This window comes from Rhinolophus hipposideros, assembly GCF_964194185.1.
Source record: "Rhinolophus hipposideros genome assembly, chromosome: 18".
NCBI lineage: Eukaryota > Metazoa > Chordata > Mammalia > Chiroptera > Rhinolophidae > Rhinolophus > Rhinolophus hipposideros.
In genome coordinates, this window is record NC_138064.1 from 37067449 (window position 1) to 37089877 (window position 22429).

The following is a 22429-nucleotide window of genomic DNA, read 5'->3' on the forward strand; positions in this document are numbered from 1 at the left end:
CCTCTTTAAGAACAACCATATCCACTTCTTTCTTTTGAAGGTCAGAGAAACAGTCTTCAGAGACCACATACTAATAACATCCTTTATTATATGCTTTACAGATTACAAAGAACTTTATCTGATTTTAGAGTTGAGGAAAGTTTAAGTGATTTTCCAAGACCACCTACTACCAAGTAGATTGCTGATTCCAGTCCCTTGGTCCTCCTACCACGGAACCTTAAAGAAAAACCTAATGTAAAGGCAAGGACAACTCAAAATTCTTATTTCTACTCCCTGGCATCATTTGAAATTAGGCACATCTTTATTGGAGTATCTGCAGATATTTTTACAAGATTGCATGTTTCTTAATGCATGCTTTGGTTTACTGGCCTTACCATCTTCTTTACAACCACTAACATATATTCTCAAAAAGGAAAATCCTTCAGAAGATATTTATCCATTCACAACTTCCTGATCTAAAGTCCATTCTTTGCTACTTCTCGTTGTGAGAATTATTGTACAAACCTAAGATTCATTAGCTATGGACAAGGGCAAAAAAATAAATACAGGTTGTGTTAAAATAAATCAAATTATATAAAATGAATATCTGCAGAAGATTTGACAGTAGCCAGATAGATGAAATGATGACTCAGTAATACCAGGAGGCATGAAATTATATCAGGTACGTAAACGAGAGTCTTACTGTAAACATTTTCTTAACTACACCTATGCATGCATTGAGTTAGAATAAGAAATTCAGTTTTACATATTAATTTTTTGTAGTGTGGACAATTCCTTTATTCTGGATAGTATCCCTGACGAGAACATGTATCAGAACACACTTTAGTTTTGCTTATGTTACATATTTGCGGCATTTTATTTTCCTTTTTATGTAATCATCAATATTAAATTACATTATAGCCCCAGTTCCTATGGAAATGGAGCTGAATCAACAACGTTTATCTTATTAGTCTAATTCTATTTTTCACTGAATAAAGCCGTCAAGCTTAGATTTCTGACTATGACTGATCAACTTCTACGCAACAGAAAGCTTAAATGGCTCCAGCTCTTTTCCAATGTTTTAGGACACGAGTTTAAAACATGGCAAAAAGAAATCTAGGTGGTTTCAAAATTTAATTACTTTTGCCTCAGTTTTACTTTTTCTGTTAATGACTTGTTAGTTACTCCAGGCCAGGTCAATATTTTCTAATATCTATGCTAACTGACCAGGATCTCAGTTGGTAGGTACCCTGTAGGCACCACTTATTCATAGAGACTCTATAGATGCTTATGGCTAAAATCTTGTAGGAATTTTATATTACAACGTAGGGAGAATCAGAAGAGTAAAGTTCATAAATTTAATTTGTGAAAAAATGAAAACTGTGGTTAGGGCCTGAAAAAGTCTCACCATGTTTATTACATCTTATTCCTAATCTGCCACAGGCATTTAACAAAATAGTAGGAAAAGTAAGAAGGAATCTGAAAAGATATCTTGCGTACAAAACTAGTACTACATGATGTACAAGATCTGGTCTGGGTTATCAATTTCCAGGATGTTTTCAGGTGTTTTCTTTTTTATCAGTAGCTAATAGCATTAGTAATTTTTTTTTTTAATGTGAAAAGCAAAGGGTGTACCCCAATATGGGCTAATTTAGATTTATTTAAAAAATAGGCAATTGTTACAGAACTGCCTAAATGCTTTTTGTGTCCGTTTACACTGTTGCTTAAACATAGATTTTAAGGTTATGATGAAAGAAGTGCCTGACTTTCTGGGCTTTTTTATTCAAGAAAAGTACACTAGATGATCAGAGATTCCAACTACACAAATTATTTCTTTAACCACCTGTGAAATAACCTAATAATAATCAGTACAAAAAATATTTCCTTATGCAGAAATAAAACAGGCTCATCAAGTGCCAACACAGACTCCTGACCACAACACTGGGCCCATAGAAATTTTATCACTTATGAAAGGAAGTTACTGATATAACAACAGTAACAGAAAATAAATCCCCTCAGAAAGCATTTGACAATAAGAGTGCTGTAAAGCTAATTAACTAACAAATAAAGGTGACAACTTAGCATAGAAGAAGTTTGTTTTAGATGGGGAAAAAAATCAATTTCTATATATATATTACTATAAAAGTAACAAATAAGAACTTTTATTAATTGTAAAATTAAATAATGATAGATATATTTAAATTAAAAATAAAATTAAACAAATGATAGATTAAAATTAAATAATGATAGATATATTTTAAATGACTACACTCCATGGCATCACTATTAAAATTATCGTTTCAAGATCATGAAAAACCACAATTAGTTTATAATCACTACAGCATAAAAACAAAGCAAACTTTATTTATAATTGCATGTACAAATTCCAAAGATGCTAATAGGAATTAAACCTTTCAGTTATATGTTCAGATTATTCTCATCACATACCTCTGTTCACGATAGTTTCTTTTCATGGACAAGAAGAGAGGGGGGGAAAAAAGAATTAGTTACCTACAAAAGTACGTTAAGAGACAGCACTAAACATAAAAGCTCTAGCATTCATTGAAAGGTCTCCACTGGAGGATTTTGAATGCAGAATTAAAATGAGGAATACAAAGTCACATAAACACAAATTTCATTCATCTTTACAAATGACACCATAGGGGCAATGACAAAGTTTTCAAATAACTATTTTTTAAAGCATAAAAACCTTCAGTTATTAAAGAGTAACTTTTCTCAATATCGATTGCATCATACTAAATAGTAATGTTAGAAAGTCAACTCTATTTCAAATACAGGTTTTCCGATGTGTATATTGACTTAAATAATGAAATGAAATAATCAAGTTATACAAATTAACTGTGTTTTCATAAAAGTAAAAATCATAATTCATTTCTTTTTGGATACAGTATGTACCCCAAACTATGATAAATTAGAGTGAGTTAATCTGTTACGGACTTCCTAAGTTATTATTCCTTACTCACATTAAGTAGTAAGAAATACTACTTCACATTAGAAATACTTTGTTCAAAGTTTAGTCTCTGTTTTTTGTTTTTTTAATTTGGCCATATTCTAAAATAAAATTACTTGAGTTTCAAAACAAACCAATCTTAAAAATGTGTTCTAGAGGTTGTAGTAGTGAGGCATCAGTGACTTTTAACTCAAAATAGTTCATTTTTAACTTTCTATCCTGACCTAATTAAACGTTATTCTGAAGACGTGTTAAAAAGGTCACACAACTGAGTGGTAGACTCCTTCCTCTAAGATCAAGATAATGCTTCCACATCGATTTTGTTTGTAGCACCTTTACCTGCCAATCTATTCTGTGTACCCAATAAGAATCTTGTTTAATAATGAGCTCATGAGGATAAAAGTGCCAACTAGTTACTTATTATTTTTCATTCTTGAAACTAGCAGGGGGAATAAGCCTAGAATCTTTCTAGTCAACATGTTTTTTTTCTTTTTGATTAGTATTACAATAGTGTGTCTTTTTTATTATTAAAATTGATTGGAATGACAATGGTCAACAAAACTACATAGGTTTCAAGTGTACAATTCTATAATACATCACCTATATATTGCTTCATGTGTTCACCACCCAGTCAGTTCTCCTTCTGTCACCATATATTTGACCCTTTTTTCCCTCTTCTACAATGATGTTTTACTTTTTATTCTCTCAATCTGATTACCTGAGTGGTCCACTAGTTCCTAACGAGTATTCCTTATTTCCTATTCCATCATTCCCCGCACTCATTCCAAGGCTTGAAGAAGGGGTAGACAGTTTAATTGGAAGAATTAATGAGAAAGTGAGTTCTCAGGTCCTAAATCCATTTTTGAATTTGAAATAGAAGATGTGAAACATCATATTCATTAATTTAATTTCTATATTAAAAATTTCTACATTCTCATTCTACTTTTAAACATATTCTGAATAAGTTTAGTAACATTAAAACTTTCATCATTTAGGTTCAAATTATTTATGAAGAAGATACTGCGTTATGATCAAGATTTGTGTTTTTCCTTAATGAATATGCAAAGTACATACATTCAGAAGTGGGAAAAAAATGACACCTCAAAAGAACTTCATGAAAATAAGAAGTGATATACAAAAAGATGTATTTTTAATTCTAATCATTAAAACAAATAGACACAAATCATTTCATTAGTAATTGGAGATGTTTAGGTTTCAAATTAGCTGAAAGGTAATTTTAGTTTTAGCTAATATCCAATTTTCAAAAGTTACATAGCATAACTTTTTAAAATTTATAAATAAAACCAAAAACATTCTAAGTTAAACTCTGAAGTTTAAGAATTAGACTTTTAAAAGCTGTAACTTAAAGTTGAATTTTAATTTTAACAAACATCTCTGAACAGTCTTTTCTTCAGACAAAAACACCCCCATATTTAACAAAGAGTGCCTCCTTCACACTGGCCGTGGAGATAAAGAGGTTTTGCCCTTAGCGTGACGCACAGCCATAGCAAGCCTCAGTACAGATGTGCTGCAGCTGCGACTCTTATTCAGGCACCGTGCTCTCTCTACTTGACTATCTTGCCTACATTTCTGGGCGTGACTTTAAGTCAAGACAGGACCTGTACCACTAACAAGCAAACCAACATATCCTCGGGATAAGACACAATTTGGATTGATTTTTACTTCATGTAATGGTTTTAAGACGATATTCAAGACTTTTAGAATACATGGGAGCTATCTCAAAATCTAAAAATATGATAAATTGTTATTACCTCTAACCATGCCAACAATAATCACTGACTGAGTGTTGAGCCAGACTGATGTCCACTGCAGGTATGTTTATCACAAAACTTCCTAGATGTTTAATTCATTTAAACAAAATGTCTTAAAGTATGTTTTGATAGTAAAAATACTGAGATGTTTCACTTACTTATAACCCCATGCAGTTATTCCTAATATGAGGGCCAGCACTAAAATGGTGCCAGCAATTATGCCTATTATGATATTGGTACCAGCAACACCTGGGGGGGGCAAAAAAGAAACAATGATGGTCAGTATATATAAGTGAAATTTTGATACAAAATTTTTTCAGGAACTTTATTCTCCAGTTTTGTAATAATTACACCAACAATATTATTTAAAAATATTTTTTAAAGTGGGTATTTTTAAAGGGAAGAAAAATCAACCATAACTTAACACCGGGCATCAATTGTTTGTTTGTTTGTTTTTAAATTATTTGTCTATGCTCCCTTTTAATTCTTGTCCAAGTACATTTTGCACAATTACAATTTCCATGCATTTTTCTGGAAAGATATGATGAGGTCATTGAACTAAAAGAAAGAAAAATAAAGATAATTCTACCATATTGGCATAGCACCCACTGGGGAGAAACTTTTAGAAATCCATGTTCCTTTTGACGCTGACCTCATCCTCAGAAATTCTAGAAATGTTATTGGTCATATCATTCCATTCTGTCAACTAATGCAAGGTCCTTATTGCTCTTGATTGTGTATGTGATATTTTGTCTCTCAAAGTAAATATAAGCTTCTTAAGAGAGAAAATATGTGTACAGATTTATATAATCAGAGCTCAGGTGGTGAAATGATAAAAGCACTGGGCTTATAGTTCCCCATCTTGGCAATGATGGCCATGGTGCACCCTAAAAAAGGAAAAACCAAAGAAAAAGAGTCTGGTGGGCTAGAGATTGGTGCTGGGGAGCCCTGAAAGCCAGGCAGCACCAGACTGGCAGAGGGTCAGGCAGGGCAGGGAGGGCACTCAGCAGTCGCCAATGGCCCTGTACGTCAACATTCATTGTCAGGAGTTTGACATGTAATCCTAAAGGGAATCATGGCAGTGAAAGTGGCCCACTGAGTTGCAGTCTTGGTCAACAAGCCCAAGTGAGGGCCCAAGAGAACAAAAGGCAGATCAGAGACCTGGTTCTGATACCAGGAGACCTGTTTTGCCGACAGTGATTTATGCCGTACGTTTAAATCACCCAGATGTGTTTCACTCAGAGCAGCTCAGATCTCTCCTTGTCTGCTGCACCCCTGAGGCATCCTTCTAGATATCAAAGATCAGTAATCCTGGGTGATGGGAACAGATTCCAATTCCCCATGACCACAGCGGCATTCTCTCTGCCTGGGAGCCCTCCATAGTCAGTTGGGACAGCAGGGCTAAGGTATCTGAAGAGACGGACAGTTGCCACCCTGCCCAGGTCCTCTGTGGGATTGGTGCCAACGCCAGAGGACCCCTGGGTCATTGGGATTTTTCCTTCTCTAAGATCCAGCATGTCTGTCTTCCCTTCCTTTTCTTCCAGGGATTTAACCTGGATCAATAAACGTAGATGCTAGTCCTGATTATTTCTAAAGAACGGTATGATTTTGACACGTCACTTAAATCCATGGACCTGAATAGCTTCATCTCTGCATTAACTGTTGGAACAAGTTCGAGTACCATTGCTAAGACTGAGGATACCAACCCCTTAATCACTCTGTGACTTTCTTTATTAAAGTCACATTGGCTAAGATTTTTAACTTGTCTGGATTAGAATGAACATACTCTTTTCTTCTCATCCTTTGGAAGCGAACTGACTTCAGGACTTGAACATTTTTTAATGCAAAAGAATACTCAATAATGGCCTCATAAAATAGTCTAAAAGGGAACATTTATCACCAAGATCTGTGTTCTCTCAACTATCTGCATTTAATTTTGCTTCTCCATTTGGGCTACTTTAGCTTGTAGGGGTGCATTTGTAGTTTCTTACCCACGTCCTTCAACCCCTTCCAAGCATGCTGACCAAGGTTACTACTTATAGAATGACCTACGGTTCAGGCTACAGAACTGAGGTTTGAATACAAATGAGATTCTATGATAAAGAATATTAAAGTCAACAAAATATTTTCAAATTAATTTCATTTTTTTCTTATGTATTCAGTCCCAAAATGTAACATTCTTCCTTTAAATTCAGAGAATTAAGAAGTGACTAGCTTCTTACCTTAAAAGAAATGCTAGGGTTTATCGTCAGCCCCAAACAAGTACAAAACTTGAAAAACCTCAGTCTGATTAAGACAAGGTACACGTAACGCTAAATCAGGGGACTAAGTTATATTCAGTATTCCATATCATTACAGGTTCCATGGGAACCATCAGTTTCATAATGTGGACCTCAGTTGTATATTGCAGTTCAGTATTTTGTGGATTTAATTCATATTTGAGTTATAAAAGTAATCCAAATGAAACTGTCTGAAGGACAGCTTTCTCTTTCCTTGTGTATAACAAATGAAGTACCTACCATTGCCAGCCAGAGTTATGCCATTCTTTGCATCGTCGTTGTGGGGGGAGTAAGTACTGCATTCGGCACCAGTCCAGTGTCCATCACACACACACTTCAACTCATTACTGCAAACCTGAGATCCAAAATAAATCCAGAGGAAAAGTCAACTCTCTGGTACAGAGGTATGGAAAATAAGCATTCATTTCTAATTAGATGCCTAGCAATTTGACGGTACTGAAAAATGATCAGTGCTTTCTTCCCAATGCTAATTATTTGTTTCTTACCCAAGTACCTAAAACAATATTTAGAGATCAACAGTTGACCCCAAAAGAATAATAAATTCTAACAGAGGAATGAACTTATATGTCTAAAAAAAAAAATCAAGGAACTACTGTTTTGAATTTCATTGACTTAAATTTTATAAGGGGAGATTTAAAAAACTAAGCAGAAAAAAAAAAGTACAAGTTGGTTGTTACAAAGTAGTCATGGGGATGTATAGCATAAGGAATATAGTCAGTAATAGTGTAATAACTATGTATGGTATCAGGTAAATAACTAGATTTATCGGGATGATCACTTTGTAAGTTATACAAATGTCTAACAATTATTTGTACACCTGAAACTAATACAATATTGTATGTCAACTGCAATTGAAAAATAAAGAAATTAAAATAAAATAATTTTTTAAAAAAACTAAGCAGAAATAACAATCATTTGCCAATTATCCAATACAAAGGTTTCTTTCTTCCAAAGAAAGCTTTACACTAAAAGTTTAGTCATCTTTTAGAAGTAGATGAGATAAAGAGAAATTGGATAGAAAAGAAGAGAGGCCTGATGCTTTGCAGGGGTCTGAGAGAAAGTTTCCCAAAGCTATAACCTTGACACCTCAATCCAAGCTACAGAGATTAGCTACCGCTGGGTCATGGAAACTGCTAATTCCCTCAAACAAAGCACAGGGGGGGAAATTTACATAAAAATGACACTAAATTTTTAAAAATTGTCAAACAATCTGTCTTTATTTATATATCCAGGAAAAAGAATCTATACCTAGATCTTATAATTCAAAACAACTTTTAATGGAGTGGGAAGTAGGAGAGAATTCAGCTAGGTTTAAGATCAGAGAAGTTCTTTAGGAGGTAGGTTTTCACTGGATGGGTTTCTGTTTTTTCTCTAATCTAATTTGCTGGAAGATGACATACATCTATATCTAAATGTAACTATAAAATATGACAAACAAATTGCAGATCTCAAATTAATTCAGATTAACAAATTTCTGCAGACTAACAAATATGCAGAAAGAAAAAGGTTTTAGGCTTAAAGTCAAAAGGCCTGACTTTGAGTTCCCCTTTTACCACTGTCTTATCTACAGATCTTAACCAGCTCAACTGGCTTCTCCAAGTATCAGTTTCCATATCATACAACAGCAGCAGTGATATAGAGACAAGTGTACAGTGATAATAAAAGAGTCATAGCTAATATTTATTGAACACTCACTATGTCACAGGTATTGTTTTAAGTATTATATATAAAAGTATTAATTCATTGATTCCTCACAACAATCCTGTAAAGTAGGCAATATTATTATTCCCACTTTACAATAGAGAAATTGAGTCACAGAGAGGCTAAGTAATTTGTTAATCTCACCCAGTTTGTAAGAAGTAGAGCTGGGATTCAAACTCTGACTGATTCCAATCCCATACTCTCAACTATACAATGCATAGTGCATAAGAATATAAATTATATTTCTCATTTTAGTTTTTGTCACATATACAGTCAACTTACTGTAAAAATACATAGAATATAACCTCTCTGTATTATGCATAATTATTGTAAATAATTTGGATATTATTTGCCATCTGATTTACTTGTGTCTATCACCCTTTTACTCATCCATTAAATAAGTGGCTAAATAATACAACTATGTTTGGACTCTGTTATATACTCAGGATTTCTAGATGAATAAGATATGGTTATTCATTAGCATGAATGATCGAGAAAATTTTCCATTATTCTTTTCCCCTGTCCCTCCAAAATGCATTTCCCCCTAACATACTCTTAATCCTTAAGAAAAGAGGACTTAGCAGATCCCTTTATAGGAGCAGAACTGCTTACTTTAATGCCTTCTCTATTCTCATGTGCCATAAGAATTCTCATCCTTTGGCAAAGAGTAACTAGTAAGCCTTCCCTAAGACATTCTTGGTATATCCTTTGGGGACATACATGGAATGACCAGGATTTCAGGCTTACAATTCCAGGACAGGGATCCTTTACCTCAACTGGATAGTACAACCAGTTCAAGTAAAGAATCTGGAATGAGAGTAAGAAGAAATCATAGCACATACCAAAAGAAAAAGAACCAGCAAAGGTTTTGTTAGTATAGGAATTCCTAACTGAAAATGACAAATCTGTAATCACTAAGAAAGCCTGTTTATTTAACCTATAAACTTATTTCTTTATTTTATTTTCAATTACAGTTGACATGTAATATTATTCTGTGTTAGTTTCAGGTATACAGCATAGTGGTTAGACATTTACATAATTTACGAACTGATCCCCCAGCTAAGTCTAGTACCCATCTGACACGATACATAGTTATTACAATATTATTGACTATATTCCCTAGGCTGTACTTTACATCCCCATGACTATATTTTTTCTTTTTTTAATTAAATTTGTTGGGCTGACATTGGTTAATAAAATTATACAGGTTTCAGGTATACAATTCTATGTTACATCATCTGTATATTGCATTGTATGTTCATCACCCAGTCAAATCTCCTTCCGTCACCCTTTCCTAACCCTCCTCCCCCTTTTCCCTCCATTAACCACTAAACTATAGTCCGTGTCTATGAGTTTTCATTTGTTTTATTCATTTGTTGCTTTCAGTTTTATATCCCACATATGAATGAAATCACATGGTTCTCGAGTTTTACTGTTTGATTTATTTTGCTTAGCATATTTCTATATGACTTACATTATCAGATATGACTAAGATAATAGAATGTAGACTTTTAAACAATGCCATTCTTTCTATTCATCTGTGAGAAACATTTCCCTAAATTACTGTTTTTATTTCTAGGAGTTCTCCTCAGCTGATGGACACTGGTGTGGCTACGGCAGTTATTTATGATGCGTTCTAATTGGTCAATGTCTGGACCATACAGTTGTTAAATATTATGGCCACTGCCCCTACTTTTTATTCTTTTTATCCCATATATTGTTTCCTAGATCACTTATAGAAAACTGATATTATATTATATGAGATCACATTAACATTATAAGAAAAAGAAGATGAAAGAATTTGGTTAGGAAGATTAGATTTTTTTTTATTCCCAGGCTTTTGCAGATTACACAGTGAAATATTCAAATAAATGACTATGATGAAATAACTGTCTACAAACCAGCTAGAAAAATGGATAAACATGTTTTCCATTATTACAGAAATATGCAGTTTAGGGTCATATCTATTTCTGTGATGTTAAAGAACTGAGTAGTTTCCCGTGCTGAGGTACTGAATACTCACTCCATTTCCTGAACAAACAGTGCCTTCTTTATTGCTTAAACAAGTACTAAAGTTGAAAGAAGCCACTGGAAGACACCGGTGTTCTAAGCACATCATTTGGGGGCCACAAGGTGTCCCATCTTCCACATAGCCAAGATCTACGTCTTCTTCAAGCTTAACATGCCCACCACTGAAAATACATTGAGAGCAAAGAGAACTTGGATTCCATTAATTCACATTCATTTTAACAATATACTTAAAAACTAAAAAGTGGGCAATATCCATTTCTCTATTTTCTATTTATTATCTCATAAAAACTAATAACAAGCATTTTTAAATACCTCTGTCAAGAAAGCAATTGAATCTCTTGATCTAATTCTTTTCAGCGATATTGATACATTTTAGGATTTAAACATAATTAAACAGTTCCTGAATTGAAATGGCTTTATCATTTTGCCTTGGATATCATGTACAAGTTGAGGCCATGATTATAGTATTTGATTTGATAAGTAAGTAGGTTTCAAGATTTCAAATGTTTTGAACAAAAATGAGAAGTGATTTTGGTTTACATTTCCAAAAAACAGTGCTATATTTACAAATTATATTTGAGAATGGCTCAACTATTGTAACTACACTATTCAATATAGCAAGTCTACATGTTATATAGGAATAAAAAATAAACAGAATAGAAATTGAAAATGTATATATAATCAATTTATCAATATGGTGCCACGTCAAGGCTACTACATAAAAATCTCCATTCTTTTTATTTTTACTAATTAGTTTAATGAGTCAAACAGATAAATTAGTTTTTTAAAATGTCAAAATCTCCACTGATCACCAGTTCCTCTTCCTGTAAAAATCTCTCCGGGAGTTCCCATCTGGACTTTCCCCTGCACCTATCTGATCTGGACGTCCTCGTATCTGGTGCAAAGCTGTACATCTTAGATTTCCCCTCACCTCTATGGGAGGACAGCCCTCTCAGAGAGGGGCTTGATTCCGAAATTCCCTGCCTTTCTCTTAGTTTACTCCTTCATTTTGGGGAAGCACAATTTCCAAAAGCTTCCTGAGAAAAGGTTTAGGGGAGAAAATTTGGGGGAAACTTGCATATCTAGAAGAGTCATTATTTTCTACTCTCATGCTTGATTGATATTTTGCCTCTGTACAGAATGGTAGTTTGGAAATTATTTTCTCCTTTGTCTTCTGGCTCCCAGGGCTCGTGCTGATAGATCCTAAGTCATTCCAATGCCCCATCTTTTTTTCCTTCTTCTCTGGAAATATTTGGGATTCTGTTCTTTGTCCTAAGGTTATGATATTTCATGATGATATGTGTAGATGAGCTTCTAATTTCATTCTCTGTACCTGACAGCTGGTGAGCCTGTCAATATGGAAATTCAAGTCCATCAGTTCTAGGTTACATCACTTTTGAGTTACTCACTGATAATTTCCTCCCTGCTGTTTTCTCTGGTCTTTATTATTTCTATTCTAATTTCTCTATCTGTTCGTTTCTTTCCCTCTTTTGCCGTACTTTTTCTGGGAGATAATTTCAACTACTGAGTTTAATTTCTGCCATCATATTTTTAATTTCCAAAAGCATTTTTCCCTTCTTGAATGTTCTTCATTTTTTAAAATAGCACTCTATTCTTGTTTCATGAGAGAAATATCTTATCTCTCATAACTATTGGTAGGTGGTTGTTATTTTTTTTTCTAAGTGGTTGTTTTTATCTCTTTTTCTCATGTTAGAGAATTTGTTCACATGTCTGATAATCTGCTCATATTTGAGGAGGGGGAACAGATAGATGTTTAGAAATTCTAGAGCTTTCTGACTGAACATCAATGAAGCAGTACCAGTTCCACACAACACTGATATCAATATAGCCTGCTGTTCTTCAGTCTGGGCACCTATTTTACAATCTCAAAATACAAAGCTCAAATCTCCCACGGGAGGGTGACCAATAGCCAATTTAGCTGAATCAAGGAATTAATCTGTTAGTGCTTCCTTAACAGAGTTTTACCTATCTTCTTTATTTTAATCCTCTTTCCTGCCCCTTAATCCTTTACTCCCTCTTACAGAAGTAAATGATGATGCCCATTTTTGAGCTTTTTAGGAACTGACAGTATATTCTGACTTAGTTCTCAGTTTTCCCCATTAACTGATTTAGGATTTCAGTTTTTGTAGTTTTTATAATCATTTGTCACACATCCTTTTGCTTTCCACACTCCAAAATTTTGTTGCTATTGTCTCCTCTCCCTTTCTCTGCTTACCTGTGGATATGTGATTTCTATAAAAGATTCAGTTAGTTTCACTTTAGTGGAATTTCAGAAGGGAACAAAAGAAGATGTATATATTTAATCCACTAATTATATCCAGAAGTTCTCATTCATTTCCTTTGATAAGAATTAAATGTAAACGAAACCCTAATTTTTATATTCTTTTCATTTCTTTTCTGTCAGGACTTACTTATTTCACTATATGTGCTAGATTCTATTTTGGTTTCCTAACATTCATATGAACTAAAAATAGAAGTAATCCTAAAATGCATTCCTCAGAAGTGAGCAGACTAATATTCTCACGGAATGGTTGGATGATTACCTGCAGTTTAATGTTCTTCCCTGCTGCACAACTAAAGTAGATGTGATTTCACCATCAAGTTCTCCAAGCCTTGGGATATTACCAATATTGGCACACAAAAGGTAACCACAAAGCACATCCCTGTATTAAAAGAGTACCAATTATTTACTTTTCAACCATGTGCAGTTAGAACAATAATCTTATCTCATTTTAGCACTTGTTTTTCATCAACTATATGATATGCTCAAGTTATAAGCAAAATAAACTAAACCCAAATACATTTAATCCAGCTTTAAAAAGAAGTGTCTTCTCTGAACTTTATTGATGTATCAAAATCCCAATTGTTTTTTTTTTTAGCTTTTGCTTTACTGTCAATTAGTTCAAGAATTTAAGGGTGGCCGGTTAGCTCAGTTGGTTGGAGCGCAGTGTCTTAACAACAAGGTTGCCGGTTCGATCCCCTCATGGGCCACTGTGAGCTGCGCCCTCCACAACTAGATTGAAACAACTACTTGACTTGGAGCTGATAGGTCTTGGAAAAACACAAATAAATAAAAGTTTAAAAAACAAAAATAAGAATTTGTCTAAAGGAAATTATCCATCAAATAGAGTTCTGATATATCGGAATCTCTATCCCTGTAACACATCACTGGATATACTAAAACATTTTTTAATATTTGATAAGTGAATGAATGACCTTGGATGAGCATTCTTTTGTAAAACAGCTCTTTCTTCAACTTTTTGCCCCAGAATTTAAAAAGAGATATATATTATATTTGTGTGTGTGTTTTTTTTTGTGTGTGTGTACACACACACACACACACACACACACACGTAGACATACATTTTGTAGATTCTCAACCATATGAGCTCATGATCCCTTCTTCAATATACTCATATTCCAATACTTCCCCAACTATCACAGATAATTCTGATTTAATGTGTAAAATATTTTCACTGGTGTTAAATACTATCTTACATATTTTTATACCTAACACATTTTAATTATTAATATAGATAATGATAAACACATATCCTTAAATATCTTCTTAGTAGGCCAGCAAGGCTGATTAGTAGGCTGGCAAAATTATATATGGAAATATTAGGCTTTATCAGGTAGAGAAAAGAGAAAAATTAGGACTCGTATCTATCACCAATACAGAAAATAATATGTATTACTTCATTCTTAAAAAATAATTTTTAAAAGTTCAGGTATCATTTTATTGTATCTGTCATAAACAAAAATGATTTCTTAACACAGAAGAGATAGTCATTCAACATTTTTTAAATGTAATTTTTGTGTACGAAACTTACTAAATATTTTAGAATATATAAAGACAATTAGACATGATTTTTATCCTCAAGGAAATTATATGCTGGATGAGAAAAGAAATCACATACATAAACAATTATAAAACAACATAGTTGTGGGGATAAGGATAGTACAAAGGGCGGTGGAAATTAAGAAGAAGAGGAAGATGATTTATTTCTAGAGTAAATCCAGAAATAACTTATAATGTGTTGTCTAAGCAAATCTTTTAAGAATGGATAGTTTTGACTGGTAATAAAGTGGGTATAAAGAGTGCTTCCAGAGAAATGAATAGCGCAAGTATAGGCACGGAGGTAGGACAATATAATGCACATATTAGGAATGCAAAGTATACTAAACAACGAAAGAGAAGAGAAATAAAAACAAAAAATGGAGGTCGGGGCAAATTGTGGAGGAGGTACAGTGCCAAGCTAAGGTTTCATTGTGTTTGTTAAACAAAACAGTATGACGTTCAACAAAATAGTTAAAAGACAATTACGAAATCAGACTGCCTGAATTCTAATTCTGCTTCTATTGCATCCTAGTTATGTGACCTTGGTCAAATTAGTTAACTGTGTCTCAGTTGCCTCCTCCATAAAATGGGAAGAACTGACATAAAGATTAAATGATGTAGCTTATGTAGAGCATAATACAGTGATTAGTACACAGTGTGTGTTCAATCAATGTTGGGTATTATTCCTACTATTAATTCGCTATGTGGAACCAGTGAAATTTGAACAAAGAATTGATACGGTCAAAACTATTCTGTATAAGATTATTCTGATGGCAACCTTTTAGAGATTGCTGATGTAAAAAACTGTTAAGAGGCTTCTGTAATAGTTGAAAAGTTAATATAGGTCTTAGTTGGGTCCTTAATATAAATCCTCAGTGCAAATGCAATAGGAATGGCAATGAAAGGGTGAATTAAAGACAAGTGGTGGGGGAATAAAGGAAAGAACAGACATGATTTGGCCGTTTGGACAATGTGCCAGAGGGAAGATGGAGTCAAGAAACGTTTTGAGGTTTCTAAACAGAAGAACAGTGAGATATTAAGACCTTTGGCAAAAACAGTGGTGTAGAAAAGTCAGAGCCAGTTAACTGAGGACATATTCTGGTGGCTTTAATTTGTGCTGGTTTTGAGATGCTGGCAGGTGTCTTTAAGGTGAGAAAGTCCCAAGGTAGCTATAAGTATGACTTGGGCCTTAGGAGAGAGGTCAGTGTACATGTTAAGATTTGGGAACCTTCTTCAAAGGCGATGCTGGAACACTGGGAAGAGATGAACAGGCAACACACTGCTTTGTGGGATGCAGAAAGCAGGAAAGTCCTGGTCACTTAAAAAGTAATGTTTGTAATTAACTAAGGGATAAGCTCAGGGCTAACTTGTCCATCTCACCGTTTGTTGCATTGTATCCATGTGTCTTTGTCTTTCCCACAGTTTCCCTTCTCAGTCCCTTCGATATTCAGTTTCTCATAGCAGTATTTGTCTGATGCCATCACCTCTGAAGCAGAACAGAGCTTTCTATCAGTGACAGGTGTAACATGTGAGCTGCTCAAAATGTTTGCAGTCAGGGAAATAGCTATTTAAGGACTCTTCTCCACTACCATGTTATCAATTCCAAAATTGTACCCACAGTTCACAAGAGTTTTCTTATACTGCAGATATCCATGACTCACATACATTTTTCATGGCTGCTCATTTGAAATTTGAAAAACAAATCTATTTAGATCTTTGATAGGATGTATTTAGGTTCCAAAACAACATTCTTCAGAATTTGGCCAGTAATTAGGGGAAGATGCTACCAACTGGTTCCTTGAATAAATATTCCACATTTTAATCTCAGTCCTAAATGTAAAGCATGAATTTCTCACTCAATAACGTTTATTAATCATAAAGACAATTTTATTAAAATAGCAATGTACTATAATTAAAGATTCAAGAAACATCGGTTCAATTTCTACCGTGATCACTAATTCTTAACAGCTAGCAAAAAGCAAAACAAAAAATTAACTTTATTTTGCTTTTAGACAAACTTGAATTCATGCAGAATCTCTGACAGTCAAATAACATTTTATATTATGTCGTCATCTTTGTTAGGATTTTATTTTTGCTAAAACCAGGTTGGTTGATTAAGTTATCCAAGAGCTATACCGAAATGACTTTGGCAAACTAATCCAAAGACCGCTTGTAGATATTTAAAAAGAAAATAATAATTATATTGGTATTTTCTTTTCCTACTTCTTTCTGTCAGCTACTATTTTTTAAGTGGAGGAAAAATAAAACTACATCTCTTTGCTGTATCTTTTTGTCCAAAGTACAAACCTGCATGACTAAATGTTCCCCCACCCCAATATTTCTCTAGTTGCTCAAAGAAAACATATACTTCCCCTCCCAAGAGGACGATAGCCAGTTTGTGACAATGTGGATTATTATTATCTTTATAGCTTGCTTTCTAATACAAACTGTCTTATGAAAGACTTTGAAAGAAAAATGGCTTTCAAAAGAGCTGGTAATACTTCTGGAAAAAATGTATTACACAACATTTAAACATATATTTAAATAGAGATATAACTTAAATAACATGTTTTTGATATAAATACTATGTCATTCCCTCTGAATAGCCTACAAACTTTGAAGGGAATAACACTAAGATTTCCTTCTGATATCGCAGAGTTACCTCAGCAGAAGGTCACCTATAAGTAGGAAAGGCAACTAGACTTTAAGAAAGATTGTTGAAGAAAAAGCAGCGCTAGCTAAAACACTACATTCCTAAACCTAGCGAGCCCTATCCAGGGTCCATGTTCATCCCACATGGTTGTACAGGTTTTGCTTAAGGACACTCAGCCAAGGAAAGTATAAGTGGACCACATGTCCAGGTTTGGTCTATTTTCCTAGCTGTACATTTTAAAGTGGCCTTCCCTTGCCTGGCAGCAAAGGCACCTTCTGTCATGTCCAAAGGCATGGCCAACTAGCCAACACGTGTATGGCTGTGTCTTCTCAAAGGAGGTACCCTTCCCTCATTTCCACAAAAGTGTCCCTGCTAAGACTTGCAATGGTTTCAAGAATTCCCCCACTCATAAAGTGGTTGAAAATTGACTTCCAGCTCACATGTCCCTTGGTCTGATACCTTGGTCATCATACTTTGAAATGATCAAGCCACACTATTTACTTACTTTGCCCCCAGACGTATTTGCATTGTCTATCCCTTGTTTTACATCTTCCTCCAAAGCAAATTCCCTAAAATGGAAAAGCATACATATTAGCTATGCAATGTTTGCTTTTGTCAGATAACTGAAAAAGTAAATGCGAGTGGGAGAACTAGTAGATGAGCACCGTAAAGGCCTTTTATCTTCAGAATTGATTACCAAACATTTAAAGTGGTCTTCCTATTTTGTTAAGATTTTAGTATTTCTTGCTGATCCACATGAAAAATGGTAAAGATGAAGTAACCTACCTGAACACCGTCACATGAATATCCATCCATTTTATGAATATTGGGGGCACACTGGCAAAAGAAAACAGAACTATGATCAAAATGCACAGCAAAATATCAGGATGAGCTAATCCTTTTAATGTTTTCATTTCAAACATGGAGTGTAATATGTGTTTAGTCTCTTAAAATATCTGAAAATAAAAGCAAAAAAGATCAAGAGAAAGTAAAAGGAATTACAATTGGTGCACCTTCCCCTAAAAATACTGATTAGAGGCAAAAACAGTTGATTACACATCAGCAAATAAAAACAATAAGATGCATAGAAAAAAATATAGGTACTAAACTAACGGACCTTGGGTTCAAAGAGCATTTTATGAATTTGACCCCAAAGGCCAGGGAAGTAAAAGCAAAAATAAATGAATGGGACTATATCAAACTAAAAAGCTTCTGCACAGCAAAAGAAACCATCGACAAAATAAAGAGACAACTAACTAATTGGGAGAAGATTTTTGCAAACAATGCCTCCGATAAGGGGCTAATATCCAAAATATATAAAAAATCGCATACAACTCAACAACAACAAAAAACAAATAATCCAATTAAAAAATGGGCAGAGGAACTGAATAGACATTTCTCCAAAGAAGATATATAAATGGCCAATAGATATGAAAAAATGTTCAACATCACTAATCATCAGAGAAATGCAAATAAAAACCACAATGAGATATCACCTCACCCCAGTCAGAATGGCTATCATCAACAAGACAAACAATAACAAGTGTTAGAGAGGCTGTAGAGAAAAAGAAACCCTCATGCACTGTTGGTGGGAATGCAGACTGGTGCAGCCACTATGGAAGACAGTGTGGAGGTTCCTCAAAAATTAAAAATAGAATTACCATATGGCCCAGCAATCCTTCTCCTGGATATCTACTCAAAAATATAAAAATATTTGTTCATAAAGATATATGTGTTCCTATGTTCATTGCAGCTTTATTTACAGTGGCCAAGACATGTAAACAACCAAAGTGTCCTTCTATAAGTGATTGGATAAAGAAGTTGTGGTACATATACACAATGGACTACTATTCTGCCTTAAGAAAACATGAAATACTACCATTTGCGACAATATGGATGGATCTTGAGATTATAATGCTAAGCGAAATAAATCAGACAGAAAAAGTTGAGAACGGTTTGATTTCACTGATATATGGTATATAAAACTGAAAACAACAAAAAAACAAGACAAGGAAATGAAGAAACAAAAAGTCAGACACAGAGGGATAGGGAGGGGGGTGTAGATGAGGGTAAAGGGGATCCAATATATGGTGATGGAAAGAGAACTGATTCTGGGTGGTGAGCACACAATGTGACATATAGCTGATGTATTACAAAACTGTATACCTTAAATCTATGTAACTTTGCTAAAAATTGTCACCCCAAATAAACTTAAAAAACAACAACACACACACACAATTTGACAGCAACAACTCAGCTAAAATTTAAGACAGCTTGCTTTATACAGATACTCTATTCCTCAGAGCAAGAAAAACAAGAGCAGAAAGCATAAGCAAGGAGGATGTCAACATAGAAGGAGCAATTACTGTATTTCCTCTTTTTCACCACAAGAAGCAACACAACCCTTACATGTAAAATGACTCTCCAGCAGAAGTCTACTTTGGGCATGATGCTTTAGAGCACCCCTTCTTTTTATGCCCTTGTGGCAAACACAGAAAATTGCAAAGCATTCTTATGTAGATATAAATAATCGGTAATTTTTAAATTTATTACATATTTTCTATCATCATAATAATAATACTCATTTGAGCAAAGTTAGGAAAGGCAAAAAGTGTTTGTTTTTTTTTAAATGAAAGACAAAAATTATTTCATTTCCACCATCCAAAGACAACCATTTTTTACATATTGGTACATTTTTTTCACTACCTTTTTCTACAAATTATGTCATTTTTAAATATAGGTATAATGAAGGTATAGATAATATTTATATTCTGCTTCTTCTCTTTACTTTTGTCATACAAATTTCATGTCATAATACACTTTTTTGTAGGTATCATCTTAATAGCTGTAACACATTGCATCGAGCTACAAACTACAGAACAGGCTCCTTCTCAGAACCCAGTGCTCTACGGGTCTGTCTGCCTGGGCTGAGCCCTGTTTCAACCAGCTGAAGAGTCTTTTTGATTCCTCCTTCACTAAGTAGACAAAAACATATAACCAACGTACTAAAATAGTCACTTAAAAATACAGAAAGTCCTCAACATCTTCGATAGGGTCTGTGACTTTAAGCAAAATGATGTATAATGAAACCAATTTTACCATACCCTAATTGATGTAAACAAGAGTTAAATTCCTAGAGCATCTCATTAATGTTATAACAAAATAACAATGACCAACACACTGTTCTTCGAGGACCTGCTGTATCTCCAGTTTACGCTGTTACAACTAATGCAACAAGAACACCTTTGCACATCCATCATTTCATCATATCCTCATCATCACAAGTGTTAGCTTAGACATGATGCTAATTACAAGTAAGAAAGGAAAAGACTTTTACATGAAAAATCTTTAGTCTCTTAGAATGACTATCTTTAAAATAAAGCATTTTTAATGGTTCATGTAGACAGACAACTACCAAATCCCTCTTCTCTAGAGGACAAAATATGCAGGCAGTCCTAGTTTTACATGGCTCCAATATACATGAATTTCAGTTACCAGGGTTTTGTTAAAAACCACTACCATGTTTCTCCGAAAATAAGACCTAGCTGGACAACCAGCTCTAATGCATCTTTTGGAGCAAAAGTTAATATAAGACCCAGTATTATATTATATTATATTATGTTACATTATATTATATTATATTATATTATATTATATTATATTATATTATATTATATTATAGACCGGGTCTTATAGTGTAGTAGAATAAGACCGGGTCTTATATTAATTTTTGCTCCAAAAGACGCATTAGAGCTGATTGTCCAGCTAGGTCTTATTTTGGGGGAAGCACGGTAGTACCCCAATAACACAGTTCTACTTTCAGTTATCATAATATATTAACTGTGAGTAATTGCATAAAGCACAAACTTTGCTAGAGCTCTTCAATTCACTTATCACTAGATTCCTAAATAACAGATGCCCATCATGGTGAATAACCCATCTTGTCACTTCTTTCAGATACAATGATTGGTCACTTGCCATCTATTTATTCAGTTCATACACAGACAACAAAGTGTGTAGTGCTGTTGTCTCACTGTATTTGGGTGATAACGTGACATGTTACAAAACTGGATAATCAAAAGAGGGAACTGGCCAACAAAGATGAAAGTGCTGCAAAAAAATGCAAAGTGATGCCTCTTGAAGAGAAATTCTCATTGAGTGTAAATGGAGTTACAGAAAAAAATTGCTCACTGTGGGAATGTTCATACTCCTGCTCCGCAAAAATCTTCACGTTCACATCTTCAGATCTCTTCGAAGGAGTGCATGACATTGAAAGCAAAAAGGATAAAACGCTAAAAGCGGATCCAAACTGAGAAAGGAGTATGATGATTCAGCAATGCACGGAGAAGGTGCTCAGTAGGGATCATAAGGTTTGTAACAAGAAGGTGACCGGCAGTTTCGACTATTGATAAGTTTTTTACAAAGAAATAAAATACCTTAATTCTTAATGTTTCTGTTTTAATTTAGTGTGCTAAATAAGTATTAGTTAATTTTTTCTTCATTTCCCTATTCACTTAAAGCCAATGGTAAGAGAGTATTTAATAGTCCAATCTTTTTTAAAGATCACAGAACAACTGTAGTTTTGTTCCACTGATTACTAGATGATTTTACGTGGTTTCAGTTTGCATGCTTGTTTTCATTGTCCTGCACCACTATGCAAAGCGAGGGCTGCCTGTGTAGACACTGATCATTTGAAATCGGGGAACACTTGCCGAAGTTTATCAACTTCCTTATCTCCTCTATTTACAACCAAATGATATTAAACTCAAAAGCAGCTACTAGTAATGGCTAAGGTGATGCAAGCTATCTCAGATAAGTAAGAGTGGAGACAGAGAGACAGGCTCCTTCCCAGAACCCAATGCTCTGAGGGTCTGTCTACCTGGCCTGACTCCTATTTCAACCAGCTGAAGAGTCTTTGTGTTTCCTCCTTCACTGAGTAGACAAAAAGCAAATAAGTTTTACTCCCTACTTAAAACAAAAACATAGCAGTGAAGGCATGCATGCAGTCTTAGCTTTGTTCAACATTAAGACAAAATTATGCTGAACATCCGCTCAAGCTTCGATTCCTGAAACTTACATTCCGGAAAAATAAAGCGAGGATGAGAGTTGATGTGAAAAAAAGAGATGAGCATCTTGTCCATTTTCCTGTCACCCGGGGAT

The 22429-nt window shown here is 34.3% G+C and overlaps 1 protein-coding gene across 22 annotated transcripts in view; it reads right to left on the reverse strand.

Annotated features, from left to right (window-relative positions):
* Positions 1-22429, reverse strand: part of ADAM22 (ADAM metallopeptidase domain 22) — a 238272-nt gene that overhangs the window by 22044 nt on the left and 193799 nt on the right. For 21 of the 22 annotated variants that reach the window (XM_081079324.1, XM_081079329.1, XM_081079322.1 and 18 more), the window contains exons 19-26: positions 18056-18106; positions 17775-17838; positions 15997-16102; positions 13319-13438; positions 10747-10915; positions 7242-7356; positions 4881-4971; positions 2428-2445 (exon numbers count right to left, since the gene is read on the reverse strand). In XM_081079324.1, coding sequence (XP_080935450.1) covers positions 2428-2445; positions 4881-4971; positions 7242-7356; positions 10747-10915; positions 13319-13438; positions 15997-16102; positions 17775-17838; positions 18056-18106 — 734 coding nt within the window. The remainder of the gene's footprint in view (positions 1-2427; positions 2446-4880; positions 4972-7241; positions 7357-10746; positions 10916-13318; positions 13439-15996; positions 16103-17774; positions 17839-18055; positions 18107-22429) is intronic. The other variant, XM_081079333.1, reaches the window with a different exon arrangement.